At 36.9% G+C, this 12413-nt stretch overlaps 2 protein-coding genes across 3 annotated transcripts; one reads left to right on the top strand and one right to left on the bottom strand.

Moving 5' to 3' along the window:
• Positions 1–707: 707 nt before the first annotated feature.
• LOC129574237 (tyrosine-protein phosphatase non-receptor type 4) lies at positions 708–4555 on the bottom strand (the record flags this gene model as incomplete). 2 transcript variants are annotated; one of them, XM_055455929.1, is given in 9 exon segments in its annotated part: positions 708–1063; positions 1148–1752; positions 1827–2257; positions 2743–3104; positions 3220–3361; positions 3444–3527; positions 3618–3731; positions 3869–4117; positions 4384–4555. In XM_055455929.1, coding segments are annotated over 8 exon segments (2202 nt in total), but the record flags the coding sequence as incomplete, so codon positions are not given.
• Positions 4556–4585: 30 nt separating this feature from the next.
• Positions 4586–10882, top strand: LOC129574236 (uncharacterized). Its single transcript, XM_055455928.1, has 4 exons — positions 4586–6517; positions 7296–7585; positions 7720–8348; positions 8629–10882. The coding sequence occupies exons 1-4, from the start codon at positions 5159–5161 to the stop codon at positions 9633–9635; spliced, it is 3285 nt and encodes a 1094-aa protein (XP_055311903.1). The 5' UTR covers positions 4586–5158; the 3' UTR covers positions 9636–10882.
• Positions 10883–12413: the final 1531 nt, after the last annotated feature.

Here is a 12413-nt window from a genome sequence, read left to right as displayed (position 1 = left end):
TTCAAATGTAAAAATCCCAACGGTCGAACATAGCAATTTCCGAACGATCGAACGAACACAATTTTTTTTTCATAAATTTCGAACGAACGAACGAGCAAAAAAAAAATTTTCAGTTTTTCGAACGAACGAATGAACAAAATAATTTTTTACAAAACTTTCGAACGAACAAAACAATTTTTTTTTATATTGTCGAACGGTCGAACAAGTGTTCGAAAGTGTTCGACGGCCAACACTAATCGACAGTGATTACGAGCACATCTCCGAAGATGAGGATGATGAATAGATTGAAGCAACCACTAGCAGTAGCACCAACTCCATATCACTTAAGAATAGATTTTAAAAATAATACTTGTACTAACGATTTGTTAGCCAACTGGCCTTGATTAATTTGAGGGCCTGTGGGGACAGCCTTCTGTTGTTCACGGGAGTACGTAGATTTGGTAGCGTAGGTAAGCACAAATGAAATGACTTGGTTTTCAATTGAAAAAAAAAGAGCATTGATTTCATTCTATTTTCTTTCCATTCATGTCATGCACAATTGGACTACGCCCGAATTTCACTCATTTTTGACGGGGAAAAATGATTGCATTTATGGTCAAACGTAACTCCACATTCAACCCTAAACATATACCCGGGTTCGGATATATTTCATTCGATAATTGTAACTATAGTTCAAAAGAAGAAACTCCTATAATATAATTACTAACCACACTGTCACTGAGCGCAATTTTTCGAAGCACATAGCTATCAGTCGCATCGGAACATTCGCTAAGCAATTTTATTGAAAAAGTTGGCGATAGTTGCATTTCTGCATTCATGGACGGCCAATATTGAGCACATTTTACGCGGCCACGTTCAATAATTGTGGTCAACATAACGATGAAGTTACTGCTTTCTTGCTGAACCATTCGCCAGAATTCTAGTATCGTATTTTGCATCGGTCCCTGCGTAGCAATGTAACGATTTACACAGTCATTCGGTATCACCATGTTCACATAATTTGCATTAATATAATCGGTTTCGGTATCAGCAGTGTTTACAATCACAACTCGATTACAATCATCTGAAAGGAAGCATCGAAATTTAGAGATAAAAATATGTATGACAATTTCGAATCAAAATTATTCGAACAAAAAGAAGCGCTTACATGGCAATATGTCGCGATAGCGATTCTTTGCCATATTTTCCTCCTTCTTCGATTCGGATATGGTTAGATTATCGTTCTTTTTGTACAATTGTTCGAATTGCTCCAAAAGGGCGCCCGAAGCCAAGCCATCGCGTAGCAAAAATAATGATTGTGAGAATATGGCATCGTCGTATTTGGGATGATCAATATAATTATCTGGAACATATTGGCAAATTGGTTCTTCTTCCTCCGTAATGGCGGTTTCTTCAACGCTTGGCTTAATCGTTAACACAAGTTGACCGTATGGATTGTGTTCGCGCGTTGCTTTGATCAAATTCACCACGGCACTGTGTGTCAATCCGTTGACATCATGTCCGTTGATCAAGAGCACTTTGTCTCCTTCTTTGATCTTTGGCACAACTCGATCGGCTGGTGAGTGTGGCGCAATTCTAGCTACAAGAACGGGCAAATTTACATCTGTGCCTCCGCGCACATTGAATCCGAATCGACCGTGTTCATCGGCTTCCATGCAAACGGTAATCAACGATTTATCATTCAAATGCGCTGCGGCACTGTGCATCAATTCAGCAGCCGACAGTGGTTGGGGTGCTACTGTCTCATGTGGCCTGAATACAAACAAATATTACAAGAGGAAAATTCAATACCAATCGATACGAACATTGTGGTTTTTTATACTTACATTTGTTGTTCCCATGCCATACGTGGTATAGTTTCGATTTGTTTTGATGTGACCTTATTGTCGTACGTTTTATAGGATTTGGTGATGGATAGCAGCGACAATTTTCCATTGCCATTTCCACCATTAGTCGAGCTGCCATTTGTCGCATTTGTAATGCATTGTTTTTCATTCATTCGATTTTCCGCAATTGTTTGACTGATTTTTGTCAGTTTAGTGAACTGTTTTCCTGATGGTTCTTCGTGGTCTTTGGTTGTTTTGGCGATATCCGTACAGGCAGTGAAGTAACTTTTTGATTGCTTTGAGGTAGATTTGGTGACCGCTTTACGGTTCAATCGAAAGAATGAATGATATTCAACACAAGTCTTCCAAACGGCTTTGGCATGTTTGTGCGTTCTCATCTTGAAACCAAGCATCGTGTTGTAATCTTCGGACTGAACGAAAAACAAAAGAATCTTTTTTAATTTATAATTTCTAATATGCTCTCGGTCATGTGTCAGTAAAACGAAACCATACACAAGAAATAATTTTTCCCATTACTAATATATAATTTTCCCATATTTCATAAGAATAGATGCGTATAATATTTCTTTTCATATCTTATTGGACGATTATGTGAATTCTTTAGGTGAAGAACTGTCGCATTAGTCTGCTGACGCTTTGCGAAGAACACTGAACACCCTCTTTAAACAGCGATCAAAAGTCTCAAGCGATTTGCAAAAGCGCCATTCTCGTTTTTTTATATTTATGTTTATAAAATATACCCATTTTTCACTAGAGGCAAATTTGCACTATGGGTAAGTAGTAATAGTTTGAAAATGCCTCTTCGTATTTAGTATAGTTTTTAACTGGTTCAATAACTGACCATTGACCGTTTACAATTTTCTACTCACTTTGTTTTAAACTAAATTTAGCTTACCAATTCACGTTTCAATTCAATAAAAAATGTGCGGCGTTTAAAGGAAATCTTCAGCATTTTGGACCACGAAAATTCATTGACCACATGATCATTTTGATAGACGATCATTCCACAAGATGTGACACCCAAATCGATGTCTTTGCCGCACGAGTCTTTCGACTTATAAAAATAAATTCCGTAAAATGGAATTTTTGTAGCATGCTCTAAATAATTGGTCAGCGCCTCATCGCACGATAAACCTTGATGCAATTTGTGATGCTCTGATATGCAATATTCCGCTTCATCATTCTGGTTCGGCATCAATTTTATATTCCTTAAATAATCGGAATCATGCTCGATGGCATCGTAATCGCCCAATTCAACTACAATTCAAATTGCAATGGAATCAATACGTTATAATAAAGTGAATGAAATAATAATGTAACATTCCCTCTGTGACATTTTGATTGTGGGAAACGAAATTATTTTATCTCTCACCTTGGACGATATAGCCACACAAAAGATATTGAGTGCTAGATGGACAATTTAAATTTCTTAAATAAATATCACGGCGAATTTGTAGGTAGAATTGGTGACGGGTACATTTTTCCTGTATTTGACTTGGATCGGTCACGAAAAACTAATATGTTGTTGAATGTAAGGATAAATGGATCGATTAGCCAGGCAAAATGCAAATGAACGTATTGGTGGCAAACAATTACCTTAACACTAAATTGAAGTTTACAATTTTGACGGTCATCTTTGGCGACATGTTTGAGGAGAGGTTTGTTTGGATCAATCCAAATCTAAGAGAGTGAAAAATAAGAAGAATATTTTACTCAGCCACCTGAGAACAAAAATCATCACCCGAATTCTCATTAAACCCGAATATTTACCACAAATTCTTCGTGTTGGTGATACGGTATGATTTGTATGCCAAAAAATTCCCGTTCAATTAAATTTAAATAGTCGAACACTTGGTGTAAAAACTCGGCTCCCGAGCATCTTTTCTGCGAGAGAGAAAAGAATAATCAAAATATCGTTTCATATATACAATATTGTTTTGTATTTTTCTTTTGCACAATTTTATGCGTGATTGAAATATCGATTTTATTTTGATTTGTATCCAAAAACAAACTGCACTGACCTTTACGCTAAATGTATGGGTTGTTTCGTCTAAAAAATTCACTTTCAATTCCACTTCATTCGATTGCAACTTTTTTATCAATTGCGAAGGTTTTTTACTTTCCAGCATTTTTATTTTGTGGAATTATGAAAACACTCAAGACTTTTCCTTTCGTTTATTTTATTCCTTCCCATAAACGAATGTATAATGTCACGAATTTTTGTCAACAAAGTATTCGATACGGGACGACTGAACTTGAGAACTTCTGTACTTAGGATAAGTAATGTATTGAATAAGTAAAGTAGAAATCATGGATATTCAAAAAAAAACTCCGTTTTTTTCTGTGCACCCTGAACCGGCAGTCGAGTTTATCATATATGTGGAATTATTATGGTGGTGCAGTTTAATCGTCAAAACGGAAGAATGAATTTTGGCAAGTTGAAATTAATGAAAAAAAAAAAAATTGTGCGAACACTTAATAATTCAAACACAAATACGGCAAAAATAAGTATCATTCTACGAAATTGATGTATTACAGAAGTCTCCATTCATATAAACGATAACATTATCAACAATAACAGCATGAAATCGATAGATAACAATATCGAGCAGAAAAAAACACACACACATATCACATTGAAATCCTTTGGCAATTCAGAAGAAACTGATAAAAAAGCGTAGCTATCGATATTGGTCGTAACTAAGTCTGTAATCTACTTAAAGAGATTGAGGTTTTATACATCGTTATGCTATGAAGTTGGCGCAAACGTTTTGACATTTAAGTATTCACCTATAATTATAGCATCTTTTTGATGACAACATTTTATAATACATATATATTTTTACTTCGAAATTTTGTTTCAACTTGAGAAAAATCGGCGAATTCCAATTTAAATGTTCGTTCAAATTATTCCGCAGTGCATTAAATTATTTTGTCATACATTGAGATGGATAAACACTGAGTTAGAATTGGTAAAACAGCCCAAGTACGCGGAAAATGCAGTCAGCTGTTCTGAAGTAGTTCGTGAAAAAGGAGAAGTGAACTGTCTTTTGTTTATTTACTCGTATGACATTTCGATTTGTAATTTATGATGGAAACGTCAATTCGTTATTGGGAAGAAGAAAATTCGAAAATGTAAAATAAAAAATTATTGCAAATGATCAAATAAATTGATATTCGAAAACGGAAGTTAAAAAATATTTTGTGAGCAAAACTCAAATGTGGACAAGGGTTTTCTGTGAACAATGATTTCGTAATATAGAAAATAGTTTGAGTGTCTCCGTTCAAACAAAGATTTTGAGTATTGTGAAATGATTTTGCCTAGTGTTTTTGTGCAAATACCAACGCAAAATGCAGATTTGGTACCGTCCAAATCGAATGCTAGCCAATCGGCGAAGGAAATCAAGGCCGAACCTCCATTCAAGTCTGAAGTTGATAATGCAAATCAATCACAAGCATTTGGAACTGCTCGACTGAATAAAGATCTACCATCAACACCGGAACCATCATCGAAAAACCAGACATTTTCACCAACTCCAACATGCTCACAATCGAATCTGACTGCCAATTTGGTAACGGCTCGGCCCAAAGTGAAATGCTTCAAATGCGAACAGTGCCCGTTCATGAGCATTAGCCAGGATGGATACAATAATCATATTCAAACGGTGCACAATAACGATCGAAACAGTGAAAGTATTTCCAATCGATCATTTCGCAACAAGATTCTTTGTCCCGGCTGTGAAAATGTTTTCTACAGTAAGATGTCGTTAAAAATTCATCTGGTCAATGACCATCAAATGAGTCGGCCAGAAATCAGTCAATTAATGGAAAGTTTATTTTTGAAGAAGAGTGCAAGCAAATCCATTAGTTCCAACGAAAAGACTGATTCGGTCAATATTCCGAAAACAAAAGGTGCTGAGAAGCAGAAAATTTACTTAAAAAATGTGGAAGTGCTTCAGAATCCACGGTTTAACGGATGCCAATTTGGTGGGCAAAATACATCATCGCCCACTATCTTATCGCCATCGGAAACCCAGAGTGAATGCTCATCGAATTTAACCGATGAAATCGCCAAAAACGACGCATCAATTGTTGATGAGCTCAATTTTAATCGGATGCCAGTTCGTAATCAGCTAGACAATAATTGCCTGTATCAGCACATTACAGACATTGAATCAACATTTCCAATGGTGTCATCGACTCAATCGCACGAGTGCTTGAATATGACCGACAACCGTGAACGAATGCCAATGAATGCTATTTCGCCGATAATTGAAATTGCATCAATCGATGATCCACAAGCAAATCGACCGGATTCGGGTAGTTCGGTCAAATTTAGCGAAAATTTTCTTAATACGGAATGTATTTGGCCTGTCAGCACCACGGTCAGCACCAGCAGTACGGATTTTCTATATCAACATTCACATCACACAAATCTTGACCAACAGCCAAGCATAAAAATTTCATCGAATTTAAATCAAACACCATCAGTATCGCCGCTACCATCGGTGCCATTGAATGAACGAAAGAAAATTTACATAAAAAATATCGATATTTTAAAAGAGCCGCTAATCAAATCAACACAAGATGTAAGCCTAACGGACTCAAACTGTCGCAAAAACACACTGCATTTGCGCACTGTCGACGAAGTAAATCTGCTGATCAACAAGGTATACTGTGATAAGAGAAGTATTCATTAATATCGAATGTCTGGTATTAAAATAGGAATAATAACCCAAAATAACAAATATTAGCATCATGCCGACATACAATGGGCCCAATATTTAGACCAAAAGAATTTTCAGAGCTATCATATCTATTGAATAGAATCGCGTTGTAGTATATACTGTAAATACAAAACGAATTGTCAAATTACTTCACTTCACTTTAATTCAATTTTATCAATCGCGTGGAAAATGTAGCAAATCCACTCAAAGTCATGGATGTTCGTCATTTCAATAATTATCGATTTGGTCATTTTCTTCAATAGAATCCCGTGTGGAAATTTTTTAGTCGATTAATTCGGGACATTCAATGACTATTTGACTGACTAGAAGTGATTGTCTCGAACAAAATAAGCAACTGCAGTTAACTTTAATCACAAATCACTCTTAGTCAAAATGTCCCAAATTAGTCGACTGACTGAGAGAATAACTAAACGTGATTGTCTCCATACAAAACGCATGATTTCAATCAACTTAGCCCGTTTTAGTTGTGTATCACTACATACAGCTACATGCAACTGAGTGACTGTTAGTCATTTTATTTGCACACGGGATGCAATTGGTTTTTGAATCAACAATTTTTGAATCAATTACTTTAGTCCATATGCTTATAACAAGTTATTGTTTTTTTTTATCTGCTTTAGTATTCATTCGAAAGGCGTAACTCCGTCAAAGTGAAAACGCTTAAAAGCGCCATGATTAATATTTACCTAACTATTTTCAGCCACACGAGAACAATAGTTTCAATCCATCGGATGGTGTAACGCTCAACGAAGATGAGTATCGGTATGTATTGAACGATGCGAACGAGTATAACAATATCATACCGCAATATCTTGAGAATGACGTCAGTGATTTCATGTTCTCGAATGAGCCTCAAGTAGCATCTAACCCAGTGGAGTACTATAATGGTGGCAGCAACTCGAACTATGCCAACACAAACCTCGATGCCAGCTCGCAAAGTTATGCAACTGCCAGTAGTACATACACATTCGATTCGATCACATACGAAAGGTATGAATAAAACCAACTATGACCTCTCAACTTTTATTTTCTGTGCAAAAAATTCAAATGCTGATTTCTGTTTGTTTACGAAAATGACCGTTTATATTTTTTCTCCTTCTTTTTGGCGACTTTTCAATTTGCAGTCAGGATCGACCACTTTGCAATGGGATTTTGAGCAATATTCCAAATTCTGCGGATTTGTATCCCACCATGAATCATAGCACCATCAATTTGAATGGGCCAACTCCATCGGAGGATTTTTTGGATCATGATGATGGCAATCATTTCTTCGCCAATAAATGCATGCCAATGAAAGCATTTGATAGCACCGATTACATGATTGTGTCATCTGAGGCAATAATCGATATTTTGGACCTTACCAACGATGAAGTCGAGCAAATTCTTGACGATAACTTGATCTCGCCGCAGGACTTTGAGATGCTCAATTCACCAAGATTATCGCAATCATCGCAACCATATAACCGTATTCCACGGATAAATTTGGCCACCAATTTAACCAAAGTTACTCCACCTCAAACGCAGGCCCAATATGAGGGGAAAAGCATCGATATGCGACCACTAGAAACGCCGACTATAGATTTGGTTTCGACAACGACAACAACAACAACAATGACGACGACAGTGACAGTGACAGCTACAGCAACAGCCACCGAAATGGATGCTGAAACAAATGATATAGCCAAATTGCTTACAATGCCAGTATCAGTCAACAAGAAAAAGAGTGGGCGCACGAAAGGAGCTCGCCAAATAAGTATGTTTCCCAACTTGTTTTTTTACACTCAACCTCTTCTCTCATTCCATGCTTTATTTCTGTCCCTCTTCCTATTCGCTTCTTCTTCATTTGCGGTTCTCACCCTCTTTTGGATATTCTATCCCCTTTCTGCCTTTCTGCACGCTCCGTTCACTTCAGACGATTCATTTTTCCATTAATTTTATCACATTTACGATATTCCCATCGCTTTTATCGTCCTCTCGTTCAATGCTTCCATCAAAGTGCTAACGTATTTTTTGACATTTTCGGATTGTTTCAGATGGAATCAGTAATCGAAATAATGTCATCACAACTAAATGTAGTATCAGTAATTGTGGTATGCGTTTCGCAACACAAGCAGCAATTGTACTCCATGAACAATGTCACTCATCAGATAGCAAGGAGATTCGATGTCCGAAATGTCAAATTGATACGGCAGCAACAGCAATGGCAACGGCACTGGCAACAATTGAATCAACGACGACCGTCTCAAGTTCAGGGAACGACTGCGAACCGTCGACAACGACGTCGTCGAATACAACAGCCTCATCCAAAACCACACACAATCGAAATTGGAATTGGAATACTTTGCATACGCACTTATGGCGGGAGCACAACATTGATATGGAACTGTTTCAGTGTCCGCACTGTCCATTCAAAACGCCAATTCTATCGCGATTGAAAAATACCCACATGAAAATCCATTCGGATACTAGAGATTTTAAGTGCGATTATTGCCCAAAAGCCTTCAAAAATGCACGTCAAATGAAAAACCATCGACGCATTCACACACGCTCAGTCCCACCAGCCATTAGTACATGTAAATACTGTGGACAATCGTTCTATAGTGCCAAACATCTAAAAGAGCATTATTTCACGCACAACGAAGCGATCGAGCATCAACGTCAACCGTTTGCTCTTCAATGTGACGTTTGCTCGGATACATTTAGCAGTAAACATGCACTGCGAACACATCACCTGAACCATTTCGAGGATAAGCGATTTAATTGCGATGAATGTGACTATAAATCCAACGATCACAACGCATTTCGGCGTCATCAAATGGTGCATAGCAAAGAAGTCAAGTATAAATGCTCGTGTTGCGCATTTCAATGCATTCAAAGCACCAACTATAAAAATCACATTCTCAAAAATCATCCGGAATCGGCAAAAGAGCTCATGTACATGTGTGATAAATGTAATTTTGTAACAGTCAATAAGCGAATGTACGATATGCATTGTTTGAACCACAACAATAATCAAATGTCATCTGTTGAATCGAATTAACCGACAACGCTTCGCTCCCTTCATTCGCGTACAGTTTACAATCCATTGAGCTTGCACACAAAGACTCTCGCTTAAATTGCTCTCACTCTCCTGCGCCAACGACAACAGCAACGATATTATACAAGCGACGACCTACAGAAACTTATATATGTACGAGCGTGGAGTAGTTAATGGAGAGGGCGAACAGTGACAACAAGTGGGCTGTATATCAGCTCCATTTTTTCATGTTGCTTCCACAATTCACACACACGCATATATACATATACCCATACTCATGTACATCGTACATACACACATACACACTCTCTCTCCTTTCTCCTCCATAATACTGCTTACCCGCATACAACCAACCAGCCATCTTTTATCTACCTGTACTCCAACACACACATATCTTTCGGAAACGAAGTGAAAAAAGAACAATTTTGAATTCCATCCAAATAAATATTCACTTGGCGAGTGAAAAGTATTAAATATACCAGTTCAAAAAACTGCATAAATCACAAAGTAATGATGAAAGAAAATTGTTTTCGTACGTGTGAAACAGTCGAAATAGGAAAAAAAAGAAGAAGAAAAGCTAACCATAGAGCCAACGAGCAGCGAAAGTTTCATATTTCAGAAGGCAGTCTGTACGTCACTAATACATTCGCAACGCCATGACACTGAGCTGGAGCTCATACAACTAAAAGGAGCGCGAACACATTTTCAAGAAAAACATTCAACAAGGCTTCTACTGTTGCTCTCATAATGGTTTGCCATGTTGATGGCTACGCTGCTACTGCTGCTGCTGTTACTGTACAATATAAACAGTATGAGTATATATATGACAGTGGGAAAGTGTACAAAATGCCTGAACAACAGTGTAATACAAATGTATGATGTGAAATCGAAGAATGCAAAAATTCAGTGGAAAATTATTTCTAGCACGCGAAAGTGCCTACGGTTTGGCACACATACACACACACTAATAATGGAAAGTCAAATTTAAGAAATAAATATTGATCAGATGAATTCTAATTTATCCAACGGCGTACAGTATTTGTACTTCGTTTGCGCGCTCGCTCTTCCATTTTTCGCGCACATCGGAATGTTTCCAAATGTAAAGCTAATATTTCATCCAAATCAGCTTTCTTTGAATTATTTTCCTCTACGTTCGCTTGAGTTACTTATACATGTTTTACATCAAATAGGCAATATGTAAATTATATATATTTTTTTATTTTTTTAAATAAATACATTTTGAAAGACAATTTCTCGATTTTTAAGTGACGTTCGTAAGACGAGTGACTGATGACTGTTTATTTCCTAGACTTTCTCTCTATCTGTATGCAAACTGCAAATCTAAAAAAAACCTTGAGGCAAGTATATACACACACCGATTTCGCTCTTTTTCCATCTCCGCCACCCTCTAAATCCCTAGCTTTCTCCTGATTTTAGCATTGTTATCAAGGAAATCTTAATTGTCCTTAGCGTAATGTGTGTAGTGTATTCTGTTGCTTTGTTGTGTCACATGGTGACGATGCATATGTATTGACCTCCAATTTTGATAAGGGTAACAATCTAAGCTGTCTAATTTGTGCAACAGCGGAGCTTGCTCTTGTGATGCTTTTTTTTGCTATCGACACGTCAAAATATTTTCACCTTTTGATGCAGTAATATCTATGAAAATGTGAAAGTATTCACAAACAAGAATTTATTTTGGCCTATTCTTCTAAACACGTGATTCTTTTTTGCTGGCCTGGTTGAATGTCCCAAACTACATGGAATTGGTTGCAAAATACCAACTTTCGCATCATTAGTTTTTTAAAGTTGGTTCATTTAATCCATTTACAGCAATTAGAGATTTCAGTGAAAAAGTGAACAATTTATCAATTAGAATTGAAACGTAAGGTACGATGTATCTATACATTATATTTGGACAGTATTGGTAAAATATATTGAATGTCCATTTTGCTGTTAGCCACAGTAAATAATTAAATATATGACCAAAAATAGATTTGGAATTTAAAAAGTTCACGTTTTATTATTATGTAAAAATTGTCAATATTTTCTACAAATGTACATTGTGACCGCCATCGACGTCGGGACCCCAGTGCTTCAATAAAATTTTGGTCAAATTTCACCAATCGCATCCATAATTATGAACGGCTCGTGCGTTCGTTCGGAGAATATTTCATGCATTTACGATGTGATGTGATGTTGCGTGATATCCGTCTCAGGTACCAAAATTCATATGGTATCTTTGCCATGCTCGTACAATTCACCGTTTAGTCGGTATGTAAGCAAGCCGAAATGATTGGATATCGGAATTTTACATATATAAAATGCGCACCTGCATATTTTTTCTGATGATTTTTTATCCATCCATACCGTAATGCTTGATTGAGACGTGGTTTCAGATAGGTGTGCGGGAACGAACGTAGTGGGTAGTGTGAGTAAGTGAACATGAGGTGGTGAGCGAGCGTAAAAGAGAAGTAGAACACGCGAAAAATCAACCACGCTAAAATGGATGCGAAAAGAAGAAAAATTGCTCGCATCGTACGGTTTTCGTGGCGAAATATATTTTCGTATTTCATGCGCGGACGCAAAACTTTATCGACCTGAGCTTTGGCATTTGTTTGGCAATATCGATAGATTTTTTTTTCGAAAAAAAAAATTTTATTATAATACATAAATGGAAGGGCAGAATGTGTTATGCGATTGAAAAAACAAATGACATCTAAAGTATTATGTCACATTTTGTGTGAAAAGCAGAGTGATCTTCGACCATAGCAGCTGAGC

Source organism: Sitodiplosis mosellana, unplaced genomic scaffold (assembly GCF_009176505.1).
Source record: "Sitodiplosis mosellana isolate CC-2019 unplaced genomic scaffold, AAFC_SMos_1.0 Smas_scaffold_6150, whole genome shotgun sequence".
NCBI lineage: Eukaryota > Metazoa > Arthropoda > Insecta > Diptera > Cecidomyiidae > Sitodiplosis > Sitodiplosis mosellana.
Note: the sequence above shows the minus strand (reverse complement) of the source record. Positions and strands in the feature narration are given on the sequence as shown.

Bases quoted from the DNA above. Each gene is read 5' to 3' on its own strand.
- LOC129574236 (XM_055455928.1), top strand. From the start codon at position 5,159: ATGATTTTGCCTAGTGTTTTTGTGCAAATACCAACGCAAAATGCAGAT. The intron at 6,518-7,295 runs GTATACTGTGAT...AACTATTTTCAG, and splicing joins TAAATCTGCTGATCAACAAG to CCACACGAGAACAATAGTTT. The intron at 7,586-7,719 runs GTATGAATAAAA...TTCAATTTGCAG, and splicing joins GATTCGATCACATACGAAAG to TCAGGATCGACCACTTTGCA.